At 47.5% G+C, this 25,112-nt stretch overlaps 2 protein-coding genes across 4 annotated transcripts in view; both read right to left on the bottom strand.

The window, feature by feature from the left end:
• Positions 1-6,030: 6,030 nt before the first annotated feature.
• On the bottom strand, positions 6,031-11,557 carry Rnf223 (ring finger protein 223). Its single transcript, XM_021199577.2, has 2 exons — positions 8,866-11,557; positions 6,031-7,292 (listed from the first exon to the last, which is right to left on the bottom strand). Exon 2 carries the CDS (start codon positions 7,281-7,283, stop codon positions 6,513-6,515), a length of 771 nt encoding a protein of 256 aa, XP_021055236.1. The 5' UTR covers positions 7,284-7,292; positions 8,866-11,557; the 3' UTR covers positions 6,031-6,512.
• Positions 11,558-13,333: 1,776 nt separating this feature from the next.
• The window catches only part of C6H1orf159 (chromosome 6 C1orf159 homolog), a 19,777-nt gene continuing 7,998 nt past the window's right edge, over positions 13,334-25,112 (bottom strand). For 2 of the 3 annotated variants that reach the window (XM_029539449.1, XM_029539448.1), the window contains exons 3-10: positions 23,854-23,947; positions 21,287-21,362; positions 18,330-18,425; positions 17,941-18,006; positions 16,490-16,624; positions 16,139-16,164; positions 16,018-16,048; positions 13,334-14,698 (exon numbers count right to left, since the gene is read on the bottom strand). In XM_029539449.1, coding sequence (XP_029395309.1) covers positions 14,601-14,698; positions 16,018-16,048; positions 16,139-16,164; positions 16,490-16,624; positions 17,941-18,006; positions 18,330-18,425; positions 21,287-21,362; positions 23,854-23,925 — 600 coding nt within the window. In that variant the 5' untranslated portion in view covers positions 23,926-23,947 and the 3' untranslated portion in view covers positions 13,334-14,600. The remainder of the gene's footprint in view (positions 14,699-16,017; positions 16,049-16,138; positions 16,165-16,489; positions 16,625-17,940; positions 18,007-18,329; positions 18,426-21,286; positions 21,363-23,853; positions 23,948-25,112) is intronic. The other variant, XM_029539450.1, reaches the window with a different exon arrangement.

The following is a 25,112-nucleotide window of genomic DNA, read 5'->3' as shown; positions in this document are numbered from 1 at the left end:
TGCTGAATTGTCTGAAGAAGACAGAATATCAGCCATTGAACAATGAGGCCCGCCAGGCGGTGATGGCTCACGACTTTAATCCCAGCACTTGGGAGACAGAGGCAGGAGGATTTCTGAGTTCGAGGCCAGCTTGGTCTACAAAGTGAGTTCCTGGACAGCCAGGGCTATACAGAGAAACCCTGTCTCAAAAAAACAAACAAAAAAAAAAAAAAGGAAAAACCAAAAAAAGAACAATGAGGCCCCACAGGAATTGTGCATGCATGATACGTAAAGAGATAAAAATTTACAAGCTTATTGTAAAGGAGATAATTTGTAATCTCTGGCCACTCCTGCGAAGTCTGATTTAACCCTTTCCTTAAAATGACCTTGTTTCACCCATTCTCTGGACTTTAAAAATATTTTACCAGGCAATGTTGGTGCATGCCTTTAATCTCAGCCCTTGGGAAGCAGAGGCAGATGGATCTCTGAGTTCAAGGCCAGCCTGGTCTACAGAGATAGTTCTAGGACAGCCAAAGCTACACAAAGAAACCCTGTCTTGAAAAACCAATAAATAAATGGATAATATTTCTTCTTTTTTTATTTTTGTCAATTTCATTTGAACTAAAGGCTTCATGCTTGGTTGCCAAGAGAGGACAAGGAATTTTAATATTTGTTGGACCTTAGAGGACAATTTAGATTTCTCACAGGGCCTTCAAACCATCAGTATTCCAAATACTAAAGAATTGTATAGGAATTGTTCAGCTTGTTCATGTTTTCATTTTAGTTTTTTCTATTCTGATGGTTCTCAACATCTAATGTTCCATCTTCTGAGAACCATGGAATATGCTCAATAATAGTGTGTATATATTAATCTAAATAATCTTTATTTATTTTAACTCTTCTTAACTTCAACATATGATTAAGAAACTGGGTGTGGTGGCACACAACTTTAGTTCCAGCATTTGGGAGGCTGCAAGATTTCCATGAATTCAGCTTAGTCAAATAGGGAGCTCCAAGACAACCAGGACTACATAGAGACACTCTGTCTCAAACAAAACCAAAACCAAAAACATTTGATTAAGTAAAGAGACATGGGGCCTGGAGAGATGGCTCAGTGGTTAAGAGCACTGACTGTTCTTCCAAAGGACACAGGTTTAATTCCCAGCATCCACATGGCAGCTCACTGTCTGTAACTCAGGTCCAGGGGATTCAACTCCCTCACACAAACACAAACATACATGCAAATGAAACACCAATATACATAAAATAAATAAAGTCAATAAAGTCGTTAACCCATTTCAAGTCTGTGTGTGTGTGTGTGTGTGTGTGTGTGTATACGTACTCTGGTAATAAATGGAGACACTCTTTTCCCTTGATCATTCAGTTTAGCTCAGGTCGTCCTGGGCCAATGTGGAAAACATTTGGACATCAGAGCAGCAGTTAACGTGAGTGAAATGGGAGAAGCTTCTCTATAGGCCCAAGATAATATCTGAGTTTTTTGGGTTGGTAGAAGCTAGTGGTTTACTAAGTTAATAGATTCTAAGAGGTTTTTAATCCATTAGTCAAAAGATTTTAGTTCCCAAAAAGAAGTGGGCAGGGAATGTCTGTTCCAGAGGACTACAAGTAGCCCAAGATAAACCAATTAGTCTGTAGGCCTACAACATTCCAATTTCTTTACAAGACTGCAGTTCTAATCAGTCAGTTAGCTTTTGCAGACACAGCTTCTTTCCAGTTCTTATTCATAGGTACCACTTGTCTTGGCCATCGCAGCAGTGAGTAGAGTAGCGTAGGGACCTGGAAAGGAGAGCAATGATAGACACAGGAGACACAGGACTCTGGTTTCACCTCAGGAATTAACAATTTTTATTTTTCCCATCCCTGTGAAGGGTGTTATCCGTGCTCTTCCTAACTTGCACAGTCTCCCTGCTAGCCTCTTAAGGCCATGAGGTATGAAGGAGCTCAATCGGCCTAAGGACCCTAGTGGGAAGGCCACATGGGACTTCTGAGGAAAAATTGGAAATGGTTCCACAAGTGTCTACATTGTACTCTTATCTTCTGGGGTTGGGACAGGGGCCCAAGGGTGTTGGATAAGAGGAGGTGAGGTATCAATGGAGCCGTGCTGAGGTCTCCATCTGTTCAGACAGATGGCAGCAAGAATGCCACCGCCCTTACTCCTTGCTTCTAGAGACAGCTGGAGACAGCTGTGGAACACTGGGATAAAGGAAGGACCCAAGAAATGGGTGACTGCATGTGTATGTGTAATGCTCTGTAGAACATATGGGTAAGCTGATGTAAAAGCACTGTCCCCTAGAACAAGTGCTTCCAATAATGGCCAGAATTACAACTTGCAGTTGAAGGTGGCTGTGCAACATGGCTGAGCACCAGACCCAGGGCTCGGAAGGAACTGAGGTATAGCATCATCCAGGTGATCCTGGTAGGTAACAGTTATAGGTCAGCATGATCAGAATCCCCAAGTCTATGCTGAGAGTGAGGAAGCCCTAAGCTTCCTCAGTCCTACCCCACTGACTCTGTTGGCTCCCATGTCACTTAACATATTTAGCACAAGTATTCCTAGTTTCTTCAGTTCACAGAAACCATACTTGGTTATTTTTTGTGGAGGGAGGAGGGCTTGCAGGAGAGCAAATTGCCCCCAAGTTACAGTTATTTGGGAAGAAGGAATCTCAATGAGAAAATGCTCCTGTGTTACAGCTCTGAGGAGAAAGGTATCCTGGCAGTCGAGAGCCCTTTTACCTTACAGCTCCCCACTAGATTCAGTAGTAGGTAAGTCAGAATAGGTAAGTGGGAGAATTTACCTGATAACTGATGTGGTAGGGCCCAGGCCACTATAGATGGTGCTGCTCCTGGACCCATGGTCTTGAGTGACCTAAGAAAGTAGGCTAAGTAAGCCATAGGGAGCAAGCCTGTGAGCAGCATTCCTCTGTGGTCTGTACTTCTGTTCTTACCAGCAGGTTCCTGTCTTGACTTCCCTTCATAATTACAGCACCATAAGCTGTAAACTGAAATAAACCCTTTTCTCCTCAAGTTGCTTTTAGTCGTGGTGTTTGATCACAGAAATAAAGTCGACCATGTTGTCGACTTCAGATCCAGGCCTGTAACCCACGGCTCCAGAGCAGCTTCACCTGTACTCCCACTCATGCCCTTCCTGACCCAAAACAGTTTTGGAATCCGTTTTGTATCCAGTGGTACCTATTTCTTTCCTAGGCACAGATTCTTTCTGCCTACAGCTGTATATGGAAGCAGGGGAAACTGTAGTTCCTCAGAGCTCCATAAGGGTGGCTGTCCACAAATAGAACTCAGGTACAAATCTTGCCCTTCCTTTTGTTCCCTGGGCACCTAAGACACTTGGGTCTCTGTCCCACCCCAAGTATTTCCTTGCCTCTCCTCCTGTTTTGACTCTGGTCTATCATCAGAACCATCACAAGATCACTTCTCGCTCATTTCTGTATCTGCCCACAAAAGTCCCAGTAGTGCATGTGTTTCTCATCCGTAAACTCCACAACTGAGCAGGGGTCTCCAGCTCACTGCTCTGGTGCCATGAAGCTCTGGTAGTAGTACTTTAGTGGACTCCACTAAGGCTGAAGAAGTCTAGCTGGAGCTCACTGACATTCTTAAGTTTCCTGGAGGAGGTGAACCTGGTTCAGAGCAGCGGGCCAGAGTCATGTATGGTGGGTGTATCTCAGATGTGACTGGGGGATGGGCCACCGGGTCCATGTAGCCTCAACTAGCAAATAGTGGTCCTCTTAGGGCAAGTATCAGACATACCAACACCATTGTCAAGATTAATGTTCTGGTTGACTGCATCCGCAGACTTGTGAGCCTCAAGCGTGCCTCCCACTAATCAGAGCCCTCTTCCCTCTTCCACCCTACTAATCCACCTCCAGATTCACCTTTGCCTCTCCAAAAATGCTGCCTTCCTTTCTGAGTTCTGCCTCCTCCCCTAACAAACTCCTGCACCCCGTCCCTCTCCTCCTCCCTTTGGGTTCCACTTCTGGAATAAAGATCTAGTTGGTGCCAATCACCACCACCAGTAGTGTAGGAGCCAGCCACTGGTTCAGTTTGAGGTTGGTGCAGGAAGGCGAGCATCCTGACGCTGCAGTATTTATCTAAGGCCAGAAGCTGCGACTGCACAAATAGGTTGGGAGGGGCAGCACCAGCGTGCAAAAGTGGACTAGCACCTGGTCCCTTCCGGGCCCAGCCACAGCTCCTGATCTGAGCAGTACCTGCGGACCGCTGCATCTTGGGGGGCCTGGGAAGTCTCGATGGGGTCAGGACTAGGTACTAGAAGAGCCTGGAGCAACAGGCAGTGGAACCCTGGGGTGCCCCAGGTGCATCAGAGCCTCTCCCAGTGTTTTCTGGGACTGCTTTACTGACTGATCATGACTGGAGCTCTGGAAGACATCCAAGAATCTGCTCCTCAGTCTAGATAGGCCTAGGTTCCAGCAATGGAAAGAGCATTTGGAGATCCCAGTGTCCTGTCCTGTTCCCAGCAGAAATGTGGTTGCAGGATTGCGTCAAGAGTTATATGTGAAACTGTGCGTGCCACAATTCCAGACACTTGTATAGCCCTGTGGTGTGACCTTAGAGCCAAGGACAGGGACAGTCTAAGACTGACTTGACCTGTACTTTAGCCCAGCTTCCTTGTGCCCTGTTTTTTGTTTGTTTGTTTTTTGTTTTTGGGGGGTCTTTTTTTGTTGTTTTTTGATTTTTCGAAACAGGGTTTCTCTGTATAGCCCTGGCTGTCCTGGAACTCACTCTGTAGACCAGGCTGGCCTCAAACTCAGAAATCCGCCTGCCTCTGCCCCCCAAGTGCTGGGATTAAAGGCATGCACCACCACTGCCGGGCTCCTTGTGCCCTGTCTTAACCCTAACCTTCAGGGTGGTCTGGGATCTGACCCTTGGCATGGATGATTCATCAGTGCCTTGCTTACAATGGACAAGGTTTTTGGAATGAAGGCATATACGTATGATATGCTCATGTGACCATATAGACATTCTCACGTGTCTGGCCCTGCCAGTGAGTGACATGGGTGTGGCTCCACATATATGCATCACTATGTGACAGAGTGCAAAGTCACTAGCTCATGGGACATAGAATCCTTCCCATCACAGCTGGTCTGTGGCTTTGTGGTACTTTTAGTGAACTCAGTTTAGTGTCTACTGGCACTGGGGCGGGGGTGGGGGTCCCCAAAGCTGGACCCAGCAAGTACCTCCTTAGACCTCCTCCCTGCCTTAGCCATAGACAAAGCTAGTTAGAACAGGAAGTATTGGGCCTTGGGGTCAAAGGTGAGGACGCTGAAACTTGCCCAAACTGGAAGTAGCCTGTTTTCTCCTGGCCATACTCACCTGGTAGTACAGGATTCCTAGGGCTAGTGGCAGAACCTGTGCCAGGCTTCATCCTGCCTCACCGCTGGGGTGTCTAGAGTGCCCCTAGAAAGCCACTTAGGAGAGGCAAAATGCAGTCTGTAGTGGGAATCCTCAGTCCACATTTTCCCAGTGGGAAACAGCAGAGTCTGGGATAATTGCTGTGGTTCCCGGTCTTCCAAGTACCCAGGTGCAACTGTTGTTGGGAGTTGGGAATAGGGGTCCCTGATCCATGCTTCCCCTCAGGGCATCCATGAGCCAGGCAGGAAGTGGAAGGCAGAGCCTGGGTCTGGGAAAGAAGGACCTGCCAGCTGGAGCAAATGGCTGGCAGCAGGGTACAGCACAACAGGCTCCTCCCCCTCCACCCAAGTGGGGAGAGCCTGCCAAAGAAAAAAATAATAGGTGGAATCTTGCTGCTGACAGCTTGGAACAAACACAGCTCACGGAAAACTTAAAATTTGCATGCTTCTTTGTTTCACTGCTTGTTCTTCTCCCTAACAGGAACACTTGAAACAATGATTGTTGTTTCCTGCCCCTCCCCCTCCCACTGTGATCCAGTCAGGTTACCTGAGTGGAGGCTGGGTTGTGGGGATCTAGGGTGGGACACTTTCTAACAGGACAAATTGAATAGTGGAAGACAGAGAGGGGGTACACAGAAAAACAATATTTATACAAAATAATTTATTTTAAAATGTACCATTCATAATGGCCATGGATAGCTGGCAAGTTCCTGCTGTGGCGCTGCGGCATGGGCAAAAGGTGTCCTGCCTTTTCATTTTCATTCATAGAGAACCAGCTGCTCAGAGTCCCCAGCAATGTCTTAAGAAAGGAAGGATGGCAAACTCCTGCTGTTTTGGCAATTCAGTTGTGTTCAGGGAGGCCAGGCACCTGACCAGACATCCCTGGGTTCCTTTGCCCATCTGTATGATAGGGTCCCAGGGCAGTTTCTGGGGCCTTTAGAAGCCTGTAGTTCTTGGAGGCTTTGAGGACTCTTTTGATCTCATTGGCACCTAGTCCTGGAGAGTAAGGGACACATACATGTTCTAAACGGGGTTCTGGGGGATCAACTATCTTCAAAAGCTGCTATACTCTTGACCTCACTGGGTCACCATGGAGCTGTTGGAATAGCTGGCCTGGCCCAAGTAGTGACCCTAGTTGTTGGCTAAGACCCCAAAGGAGAGGGCATCATCGGTGGTGGCAGTGGCGGTGGCAGTGGCTGCAGGTGGTCGGTTAATGCAACGCAGATTTCCAGTTTTGAGTGCACACTGCACAGGCCAGAGTATCACACAAAATAGCACTAGCAACAGCACAGAAACCAGTGCTACACGACGCCAGTCCCTAAAGCGTGCCCAACAGCGGGCCAGCCAGCCTGGATTGGGCGCAGGGTCTTGGACAGGTGCAGGTAGGGTGGGCTCAGCTGGTTTGCTCAGGCCTACGTCCACACACACAAAGCCACTGTCCTCTTGGTCAGAAGTGGTGGGCAAGGGGCGGCAACACAGTTTGGTGCCCTCAAGCCACACAGGCTCCTCTTTCTGTAGGTGTACTGGCAGCTTGGCCTGTAGCTGACGGCTGGTGCGCAGTGCAGGAGCCCCAGCGACAGGCACAGTTGTGGGTTGTCGGCAGAATGGACAGGGCACGGCTTCTCTGCCAGGACGGCCTGCAGGCTGGGCAGCTGCCAGCCTTGCCAAGCACTCAAGACAGAAGACATGAGAGCAGGAAAGCTCTTTGGGCGTCTTGAAAATGTTGTCATAGCCTGAGAAGCAGATGGAACACTCCAATGGGGAGGCCACCTTCACTGAGCCAGGAGTACTGGGGGACTTGGGGCTGCCACCCGAGCCAGGGGACCTGGGCACTGAGGCTGTGGAGCTGTTCTGGCGGTAGGGTGGCATAGCTGTACGCCACACCCGTTGGCCTGATGACATGATTCCGAACTGTAGAACAGAGACAGTACATTATGAACTGGACTTTTTCTGAAAAGCCAGCTTGTCACACCCCCTCTTTTCTTACCACCATCAAACCCAAATGAAGATTTCAATGAAGGACACTACCCACCTGTAGATACCTGCAAAAATTCCACCCATGTCCAAACTGTGATTATCCTCTTTCATTCATTATGAGGTCAAGAGTACCCCAGGCATGGACAGTCCAGACAGATTTCAGGAATAGAGGCCATGTGCTAAGGGTTGTCAGCACTGATGGCTGGACACCTGCTGCTCATCCTTCCCCATGCTAATAATGAGAGTGGCGCACTGTAGCTACTATTTCTGTCTATGCTCTGCAAGGCTGAACTCATGCCATAGAATGATCGTTACAGTTCCACCATTTGGAGAAGACAGCTCCAAGGTGGATTGACTTAACTAGGTTCTTCCAGATGAGCCAATTGAAACCTGGGTCCTGACAGGCTCATGAGCTACCTATGGCTCTGTCTCAGGTGGAAGGAGCTTGAACTTGGTCATGGCATGTATGGGTCCCTAATTTGTATAGAACACATCTGAGTTGCTGGCAGCTGTGTAAAGATTCTGGGGCCTCTGGGAGGGCAGCTGGGCCCTTAAGAGCTCTAAGAGACAGGGAGGGCCTCAGTAGAGACCCAAAAAGCTTTTGAACAGCTGCAACCTGGAATCTGGGGCCAGCTTGTTTAGTAGGGATAAGGACAAGTGCCAGAGGCCAGGGATTAAAAATGCTCTGCAGGGCTGGTGAGATGGCTCAGCGGGTAAGAGCACCCGACTGCTCTTCTGAAGGTCCTGAGTTCAAATCCCAGCAACCACATGGTGGCTCACAACCATCCGCAATGAGATTTGACTCCGTCTTCTGGAGTGTCTGAAGACAGCTACAGTGTACTTACATATAATAAATAAATAAAATAAATCTTAAAAAAAAAAATAAAAATGCTCTGCAATCAGTGCCCAGAGGACACCTTCTGCACTGTTCTGCATTAGTTACACCACTGCCCGTCAAAGGAGGTGAGATAGAAGATCCTGGCCTTCTGTTTTTAACAGCTCACCTCATTTCTCTGAGAGGAATCCTAGAAACACACTGGCCACTTAGTACTGTTTGCTTATACCACTACCACCATCCCCACCCCTAGCCAGGACAATACTGCAGGAGCCAGAGGCATTCTGACCACATTAGAATATTTACCACAAAAGGCTGAACCTTATAAACCATGGAGCCCAGCAGCTACAGTAGAGATGACCCATCTCCCTGCCTCACTGGTCAGCCCCAAGTAGGTGAGTGAGTAGAATAGTTTAGAGATTGCTGAACCATCACTGGGTCTGTGAATCATCTGACATCACTGTGACATCACGAGAGCCCCAACCTTCTTGCATGAGATGTCACCACTTCCTGGAAGCAGCAGTGGTCCTGGCAAGATCTAACAGGGCCTTGGATCTATCCTCCCCCGACTTGTGCTGCTCATTAGACTGGCTCCTTGGCACCAGGCCTCACCTTCCATGAAGGAACCTCACCCTGAGACAGTATAGGTGACAGATTTCAAGATTGCCTTACCTGGTAGCTTGGGGTCAGCAGTTCCTGGGCATGGTCCTCTCCACTGGTCACAGCAAAACCCTTTGTCTCTAGGCTGAACAGCTCTAGTAAAGTTTGTTCTCCCTTCTTCAGATCCGACTCAACCTCTGCTCCACCTGGCAGGTGCTCCTCCACAGGCTAGCAGCCGACAGCCTTCCGGTGGCACTGGTCTGGCCGGCACACCTCTTCTGTGTGTATGTGGGAGTGGAGGTATGATCCCCGTGTTCATCCAGGAGGTGGCTGACTGAGACAGGTGTGAATTCTCAGGCCATGAGTTTTGAAGCAGGTTTATTTATACCCTCCAGGACATGGTGGCTGGGGGTGTGGCCCTGATCATCAGCGATTGGCTGTTCTCTTCCATGGCAGACTCAGAACGGGTGGGGAGCCAGAGGAAGGGTTAGAGGCAGGATAGGTCTAGGATCAGCACAGGCCTCTTGTCTTAAGACTTCAGATTAAGAACAGATGTCCAGGTACTCAATGCCTCTCCTCTGGAAAACCAAGTGTGCCACCTGATCCCAAAGTGCTCAGCAGGGATGCTTCACTGAACCTAGCACATCTTCAGATAAAGCCCAGTTTGCCCTCTTACGCCCCATCTCTGTGCCCACCAACGTCCTGTTCTTTCTTCTTCCATCTCACCCATATTCTCACAATTGCTCCATGCAAGACCCCCATCTGCTGCTTCAGCACCCTGCAGCCTTTGGGGGAACTTCTTGTTTTGAAGTCCAGGAAGTAGGGGTGCAAGGTCAAGGTTAGGCAGGCTTGGGCCACAGCCTAGATGTTGGGATCAGTCAAGAATATTAGGGACCCAGCTAGTCACAATAGATTGTGGGTACCTGCTTGGGTACCATTTGTACTATACCTCAGAAAGGAAGCCCCTAGTCTTCAGCTATGCTTGAAAAGATGGGGTTTCAAGAAGCTTTAACCAGGTGACACAGAATGTTAAGTCTTAAGGGCTGGTAGCATTTAAGGTTGGGGCAGGGAGTGTCACACTGGAATGGGATGGACTGGGAAGTGTGGGCAGTACCACAGGCAGCCCCTGGTCTACTCCAGGCTCATCGGGCTGAGCTATCCTTGTTGACCAGACTCAATAACTCCAGTGGACTTTTTCCCACTCGCTTTGGTTAGTCCAGGTTCTTCCCTACCTCTAAGGTTTAGTTGTTTTCTGGCATAGAGAACTGTAGGGCCCTGAGATGGGAGCTCACACAGGCCTGTGGGGAGGGTATATTGCTAGGAGGACCATATCTTTGTGGGAGGATTGCCTTAAGTACTCAACTACCTACAGGTATCTGACCACCCAATGGTCCAGATCTCTGGAAACTGCCACACATTTGCTCCTAGATATCCTTATCCTTAAGGCCAGCTTTCAGGAGAGCTAAGATATGGGTGATTGTGGGAACCTGTAGACAATGTCCTATCAGAAGAGGGAACCTGAGCTCTGGTAGAGGGTCCTCTGCCTAATTCCATAAGTGTGAGGAATCTAATTCCATGAGTACTAAGAACCAAAAATAGGGCTCAGGGAAGTAAGGGATTGAGGGAGAGTGGGGGCCCAGAGGGAAGATGGGTAGGTACCTAATGATCTAAGGAGGGAGATGGAGTCTTTTGGTGGTGGTGGAAGTGTCTAGGATTGTAGCAGGCATGAGGGTGCTGAGGAGAGAATGCTGCTGAAGGCCCAGCCCAAGTGATCTGGGTAGAGTATGACTCTGTGTCACATGCTGCCTCTAGGAAGCTGGAGCCCCAGATGTTCTAGGAACAATCTTCAGAGGGTTCCTGGGAATACCCAAGCTCTGAGATCACCAAGGCTACCCAGTGAAGAGTCAATATCCTGAGGCAAATGTGCTGTGAGGCCTTAGGAATCTATCAGACCTGGCCTTCTTCCAGGCCTGACCTCAAGGGGAGTCAACTCCCAGCTGGCAGAGGAACCAGAAATTGGAGGAGCACAGACTGCATTGTCTAGGGCAGTAAGTGGGGTCCATCTAGACCCTATCCTAAATAGCAGGAAAGTGAAATTGCCAAGCAAGTGAATGTGTAATGTACTCATCAACATAGTATTACCACTGAGCATGTGTCTTCATTTGTGTTAGCATGTGCCCACGAGGCCAATCCTATTTCCTATTGCCTCACTATGGGCCCTAGAGCCCTAGGAGCTCTGACTGTGAACCTCCATCCTTGTATCAAGGTGGTTATACCCTCTCAGTAATAACCCCACACGTACCCTGACTATTGTTCTTACTACCAAGGCTGTGGACCTGGCTACAAGTCCATGATGGTGCACTGTTGGGAGGCAAGTACGTGAAGTCATTTAGGACTAGGACTTTTCTTAGGTTTTAGTCTAAAACTTACCACTCATCTATCTCTGCTTACCTGATGCTGGTCACCTCTGACCATTCTGTTATCCTCCAAACAATGGACATGAAAGGTTGAATACACATTCTCATTTGGTATTGGTTGCCCTATGGCCAGAATTTCTCCTAAGGCATCAGCTGAACAGAAACTAGTTTCCCACACTGAGTGCTGGGATGGAACAGGTAGACTTTGGGATAGGAGGTACCCATGGGTTTGGTATTTTGCCACCCACCCCCTTTTTGAGACAATTTTTCCATGTAACAGCTCTGGCTGTCCTGGAACTCACTGTTGACTAGGCTGGTCTCAAACTCAGAGATCTGCCTGTCTCTGCTTCCTAGTGCCAGGATTAAAATATTGGGTATGAGCCATTACACCCAGCATTTTGCCCCATCTTTTGGGGCTGGATACAGACCCAGTCTCATACTGTCTGGACATAAGGTGGCCTAACCAAAGGTATCTTTCTGCACCCAAACCTATATGAAAGCCTCTTGTTTAGGACTGACCACCTGATGGGTTTGTTCTGTGTCAGTTCTTTTTGTACTCATGACCAAGCAGTCCCAAGCCCCTGTCCTGTCACTTTCATAGTCCCTGGTCTGGCCTACCTCCTAATGTTGTTGTTGATCTTTTTTTGGGCTGGCTTTGGAACACTTCCAGTGCTATCCAATAAAAACCAGTGGCCACACAAAGGAATGAAGGTGTGGGGACCAAAAAGTGGAGGGTGGGAGATGAGTGACATATAGAGGTAGCTGGAATCATCTGAGGTTTCCACTTTGGAGTGTCTGGGAACATGCTACTCAGGAGGAGCTGGGCGAGGAATCATCTGTGACCCCAGGGAGCCAGGCTGGCCATCACTTCATCACGCTGTCAACATCCCTTTCCACTTTTCATTAGAAACCATGGGGGGGGGGGGGCTGGAGAGATGGCTTAGCGGTTAAGAGCACCAACTGCTCTTCTGAAGGTTGAGTTCAAATCCCAGCAACCACATGGTGGCTCACAACCATCCATAATGAGATCTGATGTCCTCTTCTGGGATGTCTGAAGACAGCTACAGTGTACTTACATATAATAAATAAATAAATCTTAAAAAAAAAACAAAACCATCCTGGGGAACCCCAAACCTTAGGACACCCAATGTTACTCTAGGCCCCCGTGTCAGGGGTGCTGGGTCAGATTCTATCCTGCCCCAGGACAAGGTCACTGGTCTCAGAACAAAGGATCTGGGCCTGGAAACCTACATCTTAGCCTCCCCAGCAGAGAGGGATGTTCTTTGGATGCCACAGGCAATAAACTCCTTTGAGGTTTCAACAGATGTCTCTGGCCACAGCCTTTTAACCAGCGCGTAGGGCAATCTATAGAAGTTATAAAGCAAGGGCAGTCTTAGTAAGTATTCTACTGCTGTGAAGAGACATCATGACCTCAGCAACTCTTATAAAACAAAGTATTTAATTGGGGCTTGTATACTGTTCAAGAAGTTTAGTCTATTATCAGAATGGCAGGAAGCATGGTAGCACATAGGCAGACATGGTGCTGGAGGAGGAGCTGAGAGCTCTACATCCAAATCCACAGGCAGCAGGAAAAGAAAGCCACTGGGCCTAATTTGAGCTTTTGAGACCCAATGCTCATCCCCAGAGGCACACTTTCTCCAATAAAGCCACACCTCCTAATCCCTCTCAAGTAGTGCCTCTCAAGTAATCCCTGATGACTAAGCAATTAAAGTCTGTAAGCCTAGGGGCACTGGGTAGGCATTCTTATTCACACTACCTGGCAGGACTTCTAGAATCCCTATGCTCTCATTTGGCACTCTTTACCCAGTTCTACCTCTAGTCAGCAGACACACATCTATACAGCTACACATGGGCTTTGAGTGGGACCACAAAGATGAACTCAGGTGGCCAGGTAGAGGTTTCTGCTTTTCCCCAAGGGTGAATTAGATCCATAAACTGTCAGTGGCCCCCTCAAAGCCTAGTGATGCATGTAGTCTCATCTGAAGAACCATGCCATGCTTGATTGGCACTTTTTTTTTTTTTTTTTGGTTTTTCAAGACAGGGTTTCTTTGTATAGCCCTGGCTGTCCTGGAACTCACTCTGTAGACCAGGCTGGCCTCAAACTCAGAAATCTGCCTGCCTCTGCCTCCTGAGCGCTGGGATTAAAGATGTGCGCCACCATGCCCAGCTGACTGGCACTTTCTACGTCAAGTCCTAAGGAGCTGGGTCACCTCTTCATGTAAGACAGTATCCTGAAATGGGAGGGGCTACATGTGGAACGGGTTCTGGCCAAGGAAACAAGAGGGGATGGGTTGTGCTGTACTGTCAGTCCCACCAGACAACAATAGGTTCTGAATCCTGCTGAGGGGTTCTTCTTCCCCTTCCTGACTACTTGTCCCCTGAACATGGCAATGGGGTAGTTAGCCCCCATACACCACACTGAATAAATGACCCTTGGGACAATAAAGCTAGAAGAGAGAAGATCTAGTCTAATTTAATTGGTCCAACTTTGAATTGCTGCTGCTACCTGAGTCTGGGAAAGCAAACTCATAACACTGTGAATAACATCAGATGTGTGCTTGATGTCAAAGAAGATGCTAGACACCTTAGGATCATACATGGAGGGTGGGACTGGTAATCAGGGCACCTTCTTCTATAGGAACACATGGCTAACACCACCAGCCATACAAGCAGCTCACAGGCATAGCTTCTAGAGTCTTGGAAGAGCAAAGATATGACTGCTAACCAGCATGACCTCACAAGCCCAGTGGGACAAGTGACCTGAAGTGTTCAGAGATGGAGGCCCCATGGGTAAACATTTTACTTTGAGCGCCCAGACTGAAAGGTAGCTGGATGGAAATCTGTCCCTGGGAGACAAGGTTCTGCTGGCTTCTGGAATCAGAAAACCTAGGACACTCAATTCTGCAACTCTGAGAAATATGTGCCTTGAGAGACTGACACTAGAGCAACCTATCTCTGGTACCAGTTTCCAGGTTATGTTTTCTCCACTGTTGGAACTTTGGTTTCACTCTTCTTAGCTCGGTGGTGATGGAGAGAGTCCTGTCTACTATGGGCTCCAGTGGGTGGGATCCGGAAGTTTTGATCATTTGGATCAGGCCTGTGTTATAGCTGTTACAGATGCTGTTACTCTTAAGGGGCACATGTGACTTGCTCTTGAGTCCTCAGGTTTCACAGATGGTTGCTCCTGTTAAACCACACAGTGAAGATCTCATGGCATGGAGGTTAGCACCCCCCTAGCATTCGTACATGTCTGCCATTGGGAGTCAATTCTGGCATATCTTAAGCCCCAGGCCCTTTGTGTAGCAAGCTCACTGGAGGGGAGCCTTGGGTCTCCACTGCTGTACTCTGAAGTCTCAGTTGACCTCTAGATCAGACGTTGCTGATGTGGGCCTCCACTGTCGAGAAGGCAGAAGGATCCCTATTCTTGTCTGGGTGCTGCTCACGCCTGATGTATCTTGGCTTCCTCACTGAAATGGGGTCAAAGACAAGCTGAGTCAGAGATAGGTAAGTTCAGGACTTTGCCTGCACTGTTGGCTCTCAGGAGCATATTGAACAGCCACAGGGCACAAAGCCCATGCACGCTGTTTATTCTAACAAGAAAGTGATGTTCATCAGGCTCCACTTGTACAAAGGCAGTTTCTTCTAATGAAGGCTCCCATGAGCTCAGCTATTTCCTATCAGATCCCCCCTCCCCCCTCCCCCCGCAAGACGCCAAACCCCTGGGCCTGTATTAGAGCCCAGCTATTCCTCTAGAAAAAAAGCATAGATCATACTTGCATTATGTACTACAGGGAGTTAGATAGCACCCTTGAAAGACAAGACTGCACCCTGAGCTTTGAAGCCCATGAACATAACCTTTATTTGAAAAAAGGTCTGTGCAGATTCTATTAGGGTAGGAGATGAGATCACCCTGATTAATCAGGTAGGCTTTGAACCCAATGACTAGTATCCTCTTCAGAGGGAAAGAGAGGCATGTGTGATGTGGCCACAAGCCACAGGAGGTATGAGATACTAGGAGCTGGAAGAGACACAAGGGATTCCCCATCCATCAGGCCTTGAAATGCATCTCTCTCTCACCCCCACATCCTGATTTCTAACGTCTGGCTCAGAGAACTATCAAGGGATAAAGTTTTATTACAGTGGCCAGGGTGTATATTTGCTGCATAGTCACTAACTATAGTGCTGTAGGTCCCTAACAAGACCTGTAAGGTCCTCAGGGACAAGGCTGCTTTGGAGAACTTGAGACAGGTATTAATTGGAACACAGTATGTCTAACTTCATGAAGGATCTACTTTATTTTCAACAGAGAAAAACAGTGTCACTGGTTCTCTATTCTAGACCAGTGCATAAGAAAGACAATGAGATGAGAAGAAGTTAAGTAAATCTGCTCCAGGGCTTGTAACTGTGGAACCTCTCTGTTCATGGCCTCTTCTACATACCAGGTTACGAATGCTCAGATAGGCCCGCCAGGGAAAAGCTCAAGAACTGACCTGTTCCTTGCAGCTCTCAAGCAGAGCTAGACTTGGACATGGCTAGAGAAGCTGGGAGTCTGGGCTATGCTGAGAAGACAGCATGGAAACCATGTGGGTTGGTAAGAAAGAAGAGTAGGCCTGCTGAACACCTGCCCTTCCCCTGCCTTATGGAGCAGCCTACTTAGAATGTGTGAAGTTAGTCAGGTCCTAGAGAAGAACCTTTATATGTGGGGGTAAAACCATAGAATGAACTTTGAAGATGGCCCACAGTAAGACCCTTCCACCCAATTCCCATAACATGCTGCAGCCTGTACCTGAAGACTGTGGCAGGGGGACCATTGCAGCCTTGAAAAGAGAAAGGCAGAGTGAGACTTGGATGGCCTGGCACAGGTACACACAACCCAGGTTCTCAGCCTAGTTGGATAGGTTACTTACTGTTTCACCAGGCTGCAGGACAGGGGCTGGGGAAGAAAATGGAGTGTCACTCTGCTGCCCAGCAGCTGCCTCAGCTCTGAGTGCCCTAAGCACCCTGAGCCTAGACAGCTGCTCAGCCACATTTCTTACCTGGGGAACTGTAAGCAGCAGGGCCCAGTCTCACATCCTCAGCTGTAATACCATCCAAAGGCACTCTGTGTTGATGGGTTTGAGCACAGTGGTATCCAGATACAGTGGAGTCCCTGTGCCTGCTCTGTAGCTCTTGGGGAGCCCCTAGGCCCTGAGTGGGTCAGATTCTGGATAGTACCTGTGAAGCTAGGCAGGTAGAAATTCAGCCATAGAGGGAAGTACCTCTGTCTCTCCTGTAGAAAACTTCAGGAAGTTTACTGGAGCGCTTGAGGTAGAAGAATCCAGCCACAGAGAGGATGAGGCCTGTGCTGATGAAGAGCGTCCCCAGGAAGAGGGAAGCTGCCACATGAGGACTCCCTGTAGACAAACCAACAGCTGCCAGGAGAGCCTGGGTTTGAGGAAGTGGATATCCAGTGCTCCTTGCTAAAACCCCTGAGGCTCACCATTCCCCAAACATACCTGAGTCCCTAGTAGGTGCCAGCCACAGGTCAGAGCCACCATGAGCCCAAAACATCTAGCCTCAAGACTAGGAATAATTCCTGGCTCCAGGAGAATCAGGTCCTGGGCTCTCCCCATTATTAGACTGGCCTCAGCCTTTTGGACTGAAAGTCCAAGCCTCCAGCGTTGGCAGCAGACACATCTACTGCACCTTCTTTCTGATACATGCAGCTGCCTTCTGCTCATCTCCATTGGTTTAGGGTCAAGACATACTAAGGGGTTGGTAGTTGACAGAACAATGTAACTGCCAGCTATGGGAAGTGCTGTCCATTACTGTTGAAGGATGAGCCCAGGTTAGAGTAATGTGTCCCTAAAGTGACTCTGTTACCTCGGGAGGGGCAGTCTTCTATTGGAGCTCAGTCTAGCTCCCTGACATATGGGGCTCCTTTGTCTTGGATACATTCTCTCGAGCAGCACAAGGCCCAGACTATTCTCTTGCCTGGCTGACCACACTGCTAACCCAGAAAAATCCCTTTACTCCCTAGGCCTTCATTTAAGGTAAGCCTGAAGGCTCTGGAGATTCAAGCATCAGGTGATAGGGCCTGCCTCTTCCTTGAAAACAGATCAGGAGGCATGGCCTATGTGTTTGTAGTCTCATCTGAGGCCTACATCCTGTAAGAGCAAATTGGGATGGAACAATGCAATCCACACAAGTCCTGGGGGTCACAGTGGACATGAAATGAGGCAAAGGCTGAGCATGAGTAGCAGTGAGGGCTGCTATTAAATAACTGAAGCTCTTTGAAAACCATGAAGTAGCCGGGCGTGGTGGCGCACGCCTTTAATCCCAGCACTNNGGAGGCAGAGGCAGGCNGATTTCTGAGTTCNAGGCCAGCCTGGTCTACAAAGTGAGTTCCAGGACAGCCAAGGCTATACAGAGAAACCCTGTCTCGAAAAAAACCAAAAAAAGAAAAAAAAAAAAAAGAAAGAAAACCATGAAGTATCTTCCTCCGATGGCATCCAAACACATGCCCACACTCAAGCTAAATAACCCCAGTACCAGGGCATGCTGGACTCTCTCCAGACCTCTTTCTTAACCAGAGTTCATTACAGAAAATACTTGATTTCAGGACTGGCGCTGGTACCAGTACTAACTCTAATGATGTGCCCCATCCCCAGCCCCAGCCCCAGGTTGCAGACAGAGCCACAGTTCTGGACTTATGAGCTAAGAGACTTACCAAAATGTGGCTGTCCAGGTGTCCCTGTGCTTCTGTTCATGGGAAACTGCATGCCCCGGCCAGTGACTGTGGGAGAGCAGAACTGAGGGAAGGCCTGGGCCATGCCTGGGACCCTACTGAGGCCTCCCTCCACATATAGCCCTAAAGGGACATCTTAGAGATGAGAAAGCAAGGAGTAGTTCACACCCACAGCTGCCCTCAGTAAACAGAACACTCAGGGAGGGATGGAGGGGCTGCTCACTGATAAACAATACTCCTGGGCAAGGTGAGCATTGTCTTTGTGGTCGGAGAAGACAACTACAGTAGTTCCTTGGTTTCTCCCCAAATTGGACAGGAGGACCCCTGTGAAGTCTGGGGGAACTGGGGCAGATAGATTGGAGAAGACATACGAATTCTGCACTCAGAGCCATTGTATGTTGGGAGGGTCCCATTCCAGCACCGGACACAGCTAGCACTCCCATCTGCATTCCAGTGCCTGTAGCAACCTGCACCAGAGGAGACAGGGTTTTTCAGCCAAAGTAAGTCAAGATCATCTCAGTGTCTTCTGTAAGCTTTTCTGTATTGTGAATTGGTAATTTTCAACTCAAGAACACTAACATGTTGTGGAAGTCTATGGAGGCACAAGCTCCAATTCCAGAAAAAGAAGTAAACTCAACAGGAAGCATACTGCTCTCAACCAAGTTCCTACGGCTGTCTGTCACTAAGTCATTTATTTTACTGGATGCCTCAGGAGACTATTCTAAAGTGCTTGGGACAGAAACCTAAAATTACTAGGTACTATTTGAAGGTCTTGACTATCTACCAGAACCACTTCCCCCAGGAGATAAGCTAGCTGCTTATCTTGCATAAGTGTAGCTCTAAGTACAGCAGTGTGCCCTTACTTGGGTCTCTACGTGGGGCAGGTGTAAATAGGTTTGTTTGTTGTCCCTGTGCCATTTCCTAGGATCTATGTAGCAGAATCAAGTCAATCCCAGATTGGTACTGACCAAAGCTATACCTTCATGCTTGGAGTGACCCAGCCTGCACTGGCTAGTGATTTGTGGATAGTTGCTTCCCCTCTGGTGAGGTCATCCTGAAGACCATCTTATGCCTTTACTTCTAACATCCCCAACATAGAAGATGAGCAGATATGTTCCATATATGTTAACTGGGTACTAGTACCCAAAGTTGGATATTGAGCAGTATATAGAGCTAAACCATGGATCACTGAACCTTAACAGTGAATGTTACAACGTCTGATCTGAACAGATGGGTTGAGATGAGACAGAAGCCTTTCTGTGGTGGCAGAGACAGTATCAAGAACAATGGATAAGTGGTCTAAGAGGGACATCAGCTCATTCTAGCTCTAACAATGCTATGGGCAAATAACCACACAGGAACAAAGTCCAACTGCTCAGTTCTACTTGGGTAGAAGAGTCCTGCTCAAACATGGAATCATAAAACGAGGACTAGGTCCCCTACAGTGGTCTAACTTTCTTCCTCTCATCAATTCAAGGCTCGAGTAGACCTCATTGGAAGTATGTGTGTCTACTAAAGGCAAGACCAAAGAACAAACCCTTGTACAAAAAGTGAGATTCTCAGCAGGTGTGATAGTGCATGCCTTTAATTCCAGCCCTTGGGAGACAAAGGCAGGTGGTTCTCTAGGAGATCCAGGCCAGCCAGAGCCGCATAGTGAGAGCTGGTGGCAAAAATAAAACAAAAACAAAAAAGTGAGATCATGCCGGGCATGGTGGCGCACGCCTTTAATCCCAGCACTTGGGAGGCAGAGGCAGGCGGATTTCTGAGTTCGAGGCTAGCCTGATTTACAAAGTGAGCTCCAGGACAGCCAGGGCTGTACAGAAAAACCCTGTCTCAAAAAAAAAAAAAAAAAAAAAAGGGAGATCATCTCTAGAATCACCCCTTTTACTAATTCCTGTGTTGAGATGCAACTGAGTCTATCAGGGCTGCTGCTGGATTGCTAAATTATATGTAGGGAAAGAGGGTGGCCAGAGAGTCATGTGGTAGCCCTGAAGGCTCCTGTGCCTCCCTACACAAACTTGGTTATCTCCATTCCTGTACCTATGCCCAGAGCCATCTTGAACTTTAAAAAAGAAATCCAGGAAAGTTCAACTGCTATAACTTTAGGTTAGAGGGTTGATGAAGGCCCTTTGGCATCCTCACATTTTCTCTGCTCACCACAGAACAATGTCCTTTTCCTTTTGTCACCACACTCATCCTTGACCCCCTCCTTACTCCAGCCTCACCATTTTGTCCATGTTCTCTCATATGACACCTGACCTGTGTCATTTTGAGGTGCCTGCTTCCCTGAGAAGTCCCTCTGGATTTATGTAGTCTTGAGTGTAATGGAACTCAGGACATGTGCCAAGGAGTGAGTGCCCCTTGACAGATAAAGAGATAGGTCTGGGTCATTCTAATCTAAAACAAAAAAGCCCAGAGTCTTGCCTCAGGACAGGTCATCTCACCTCGGTCTTCCTCTCCTGGGCCCCTATTTGCTTCCTCTCACCAGCTCTGAACTTTGTTAGCTGCTTTCAGAAAGCCCTGCCTTTATGGCCTCCTAGAGAATCTTTTGTGGGTCAGGGACTTTACCTCTGGCATGCTGACATTGAGGCTGGATTGTCCTCTGCAGTGAACAGTACTCTGGCCTCCACCTCCAGATGCTAGAAGCATCTTCCTGAACTCACTTAGCACCAGCTGAGATGACCAAAAATGCTTTCAAACACTGCTGAATATTCTAGGGTCAAAATACTCCATGAGGTGCTGGAGAGATGGCTCAGCAGTTAAGTGCACTTGCTCTTCTTAAAGAAATCCTGGCTTTGGTTCCCAGCATCCACATGGAGTCACACGGTCATCCATAACTCTAGTTCTAGAGGATCTTATACCTTCTTTTGGCCTTTGACGGTACCAAGTATGCATGTGGTGCACATCTATATACACACAGGCAAACACTCACACATAAAATAAAAATAAATAAATTTTTAAAGAAAGATACCTCCACAAGCTGCTCAGTCCCTGGAAGCACTGCCCTGGCTTAGTCTCCTCTGAACCCTGTGCTGCTTCCTCTTCCTCTTCCTCTTCCTCCTCTGAATCTTTTCCTCCCTGTGCCTTAGCCCTTTACAGAACAACAGTCCCCCCACAGGGTCCTTGCATGGACTAGACAAAGGTGTGGCTAGTTTGCTCAAGAAGAGCGCCCAGGTAGGTAGGCCTTCTTTGCACAATTCCACAGCCTATGCAACCCCAAGTTCTTCCTTCCCCCCAGCTGTCTTGTCACTGAGGAGTAAAAACCATCCAGGAATGCTGGTGGTGTGTGGTGAATGGTCTACTGTGTACTTGCAACCATGATGCTTACCTGGGCCACATAGACCTGTACCTAGGCAGGTAGCATTGAAGTCTACCACATCCATACAACACTCAGGTTGCTGGGCCTAGAAGAGAGACATCAGGGAGACAGGTTAGTAAGTACCAAGCTCATGTCAAGGACAGCATGGTCTTAACAGGGCCTTATCTGTCTCATCATCCACAACCCCCAAACTCTCTAGGGGCAAGTGACATCCCGTCAATAAGTGAGTATTCTTACTCCACTCCTACTGCAGCCTATGTTGGCAGAGCACAAGGAAAACTCCAGTCCTAGACATAAAGATAAAGCCTGGGAGTTACTAGTACAAACAGGTTAGAGTTACCTACCTACCTATCTCCAAGCATCTGGACTACATTCCTGTCATGTCACATGAATCACTATCCAACAGGTCCTTCTCCCACTTGCTCCAGGTCTAGACTGTGCAAAGTCTATCACCAGTGAATATTTGATGACTGACTGAATGAGCCACCAAGTATAACGCTAGAATCTGACCAAGTGTATCCAACAACAGCTACCCAGTTTCCCAAAGGCCTACAAGGGTATGAACTAATAGATTTATATAAACTGGCCTAGGGCCTGGGCTTTGGACAGCCTGGCATGGTGTGGCACAGAACAAACCACCCTAAAATAGAGTTTTTAGACATTGGAGAGAGCTCAGAAGGAAGCCTCTGACTACCCCCTGCCTTTACCTGCAAGGATAGGATAAGGCCCTCAGAGAGCAGTGCCCTCCCTGCATTGATAGGGCAACCCCTGGTCTCTGAAGCCATAGGGACAAGAATCTGAACAATAGCCTGGTTAGGTCCCTAGTTAATGACCAGACCATACCTTTTGTCCAATCACACTTTCTTAGAAACATCCCTCTTCCCCAAGCCCCAACATAAATATATAGGTGTCCCTATTTCTTTATAGAAGCCCTCAAGAAATGTAAAGCTTATATTGTTTGTCTTCTCTCTATTTTTAATTTCTTTTTTTTTCCCCTTTTTTTGGTTTTTCAGGACAGAGTTTCTCTGTGTAGTCCTGGCTGTCCTGGAACTCACTCTGTAGAGTGCTGGGATTAAAGGTGTGTGCCACCACACCCGGCTTATTTATAATTTCTAAAATTTACTTATTAGTATTTTTTTTTTTAGATTTATTTATTTATTATATGTAAGTACACTGTAGCTGTTTTCAGACACTCCAGAAGAGGGAGTCAGATCTTGTTATGGATGGTTATGAGCCACCATGTGGTTGCTGGGATTTGAACTCTGGACCTTTGGAAGAGCAGTCGGGTGCTCTTACCCACTGAGCCATCTCACCAGCCCCCATTAGTATTGTTATATTTTGAGACAAGGTTTCTTTCATTATATAGCATTGGCTGGCCTGGAACTCATTGTGTAGGCCAGGGTGGCCTCAAACTCAGAGATCCACCTGCGTCTGCCTACTGAATGCTAGAATTAAAGGCCTATGCCATGATACTCAGAGGTTTCACTTTCTGTTATTATTGTGTGCAGATATGAGTAGGGGCATGAACATGGAGGTCAGAAGACAACTTTTAGGAATTCTTTAACTGTGGGTTCCAGGGACCAAACTCATCAGGCTTGGCAGCATGTGCCCTTACCTGCTGAGGCATCCTGTTGACCCTGTTTATTTTTGTTTTTAAGATAGGGTTCCTATCAGGTGGTGGCATGCCTTTAAATCCCAGTATTTCAGATCTCTGAGTTTGAGGCTAGCTTGGTCTACAGAGCAAATTTCAGGACAGAGAAACCCTATCTCAAAAAGAGAGAGAGAGAGAGAAAGAAAGAAAGAAAGAAAGAAAGAAAGAAAGAAAGAAAGAAAGAAAGAAAGAAAGAAAGAAAGAAAGAAAAGCAGGCAAACAGACAGACAAGGATCCATTATGTAGGCAAGTCCTACTGTCTCAGACTGCTATGGGATAGGACTACAGGTTTGTATGACCATGCCTGGCACTTCTGTTTTTGTGTCCTGAGTTTGGTTAATAGAAAGGAATGTCTAGAGGGTAACAGGGACATAGCATGGGAAAGATCAAGGCCCAGTGCACAAGCCATCCCTTTTATTACCCTTGGTCAAGTCAGTAAGGGTACCATCACCCCTAAACAGTGAGGCCCCCATCCTGTCTCACTCGGGAAGCAGAATAATGGCACCCCCATTAAAGATAATACCCCACTGAAGTGTCACTGGCTTTGTTCAAGTACTTCTGGTGGGAGCTAAGATGCCTGACCATGTATGCCTACCAGTCACAAGCTCTCCTAAGTATGTGCATCACTTGAGCAGGCAGCTCTGAGGGTGATTCTGCAGAGATTCTAAGTCAGTTATAGCAATAAATAAACCTGGCAAAGAAACTTCTAGAAAGCAGAAAAAAACAAAAAACAAACAAACAAACAAAACAGGTGATAAGTAGATTTCAAGTATCTCTCTAGTCCTAACAGTAGACTCAAAGGGGATTCTACCAGGGTTAGGTTAGTATCAATGAACCCTAAGTTCAAAGACTAACATTTTTATGGGGTAAAGATCCATTGTCTATGAGGAGGCTTCAACATGCCACTGGATACAGGATTACCTACCTTGCTTTCTGTGGACTTGCACATGCCACCCATCAGAAGGCCAGTCAGAAGCACGAGACACTGCAATGCCATGCTGGGGAGCTGACAAGGAGATCTGCAAGATAGAACAGTATGCAAGGAGGAGGTACTAGTAAGGGTGGATGTGGCTAAGAGGGACATAACTGGGAGGACAGGATCAAGGCAGGGAGGGTAAGGCTTTAATGGAAAGGGTTGGGTAGCTTTTCAGGGAAGTAATATGTAGTCAAAGTACCCTTACCTGTCCCTCCAGGATGAGAACTACAGATATCAGCTCCTTACCACCTGGGGACCAGTTGTCAACATAGACAGGACTGTGGGGAATTCATAAGACTGACCATTGCAGTTTTAAGGCTCAAAACTCAGGAATCAAGGCAGGTGGACAAGGCCTTGATTGAGAGGGATGACCTGGTGCTCCTTCTAAACATACTATGTTCTCAGGATTCTGAAAGCAAGACCACTATACCTCTCATTTCCCAGGATATATACACACACACCTGTCCTAGTGAGCTCCTAATCACGTTAACTAATAATAATAATATTTGGCTTCCTTTTGGGTAGCCAGCTAAGGGTCTGGGGTGACATGGGTTCATTGGGAATTCTCAGTGATACAGTATTCTGTCTTTATGAACTTGGGGAAACAAGAAGATGTAAAACCTTGGTCCAGAGTAATACCCAAGCCTAAAAATGTACTGACGCAAGCCAGGCATGGTAGCACACCCCTTTAATCCAAGTACTCAGGAGACAGAGGCAGATGAATCTCTGAGTTCCAGGCCAGCCCGGTCTACAGAGTGAGTTCCAGGACAGCCAGGGCTACACAGAGAACCCTGTCTCAAAAAAAAAAAAGTATAGTTATAAGAGGAAGGATCTAGAGACCAAAAAAAAAAAGAGCACAAATATTGCAAGAAGATTTAAACCTTAGAATACTTAGTGCCTGCAAACTGCTGGCTTAGTGCCTCATTGTTCATATATTAGAGAAAAATATGCACCCACCTCAAAGCCGTGAGGTAATATCATGGGTACAGCCTTAATAATTTTTCCTGGTTTTTAGATAAGGGTTTCATATATTCTTTGGCTGACTTTGAACTCAATCAGTAACAATAGTATTTTTGTTTTTAACTTTTAAAAAATTTTTACACTCAGGAGGCAGAGGCAGGCAGATTTCTGAGTTCGAGGCCAGCCTGGTCTACAGAGTGAGTTCCAGGACAGTCAAGGCTATACAGAGAAACCCTGTCTCGAAAAAA

Source organism: Mus pahari, chromosome 6 (assembly GCF_900095145.1).
Source record: "Mus pahari chromosome 6, PAHARI_EIJ_v1.1, whole genome shotgun sequence".
NCBI classification, from domain to species: domain Eukaryota; kingdom Metazoa; phylum Chordata; class Mammalia; order Rodentia; family Muridae; genus Mus; species Mus pahari.
The sequence above is the reverse complement of the archived record's forward strand: the minus strand, read 5'-3'. Positions and strand labels throughout refer to the sequence as shown.

Bases quoted from the DNA above. Each gene is read 5' to 3' on its own strand.
- Rnf223 (XM_021199577.2), bottom strand. From the start codon at position 7,283: ATGTCATCAGGCCAACGGGTGTGGCGTACAGCTATGCCACCCTACCGC.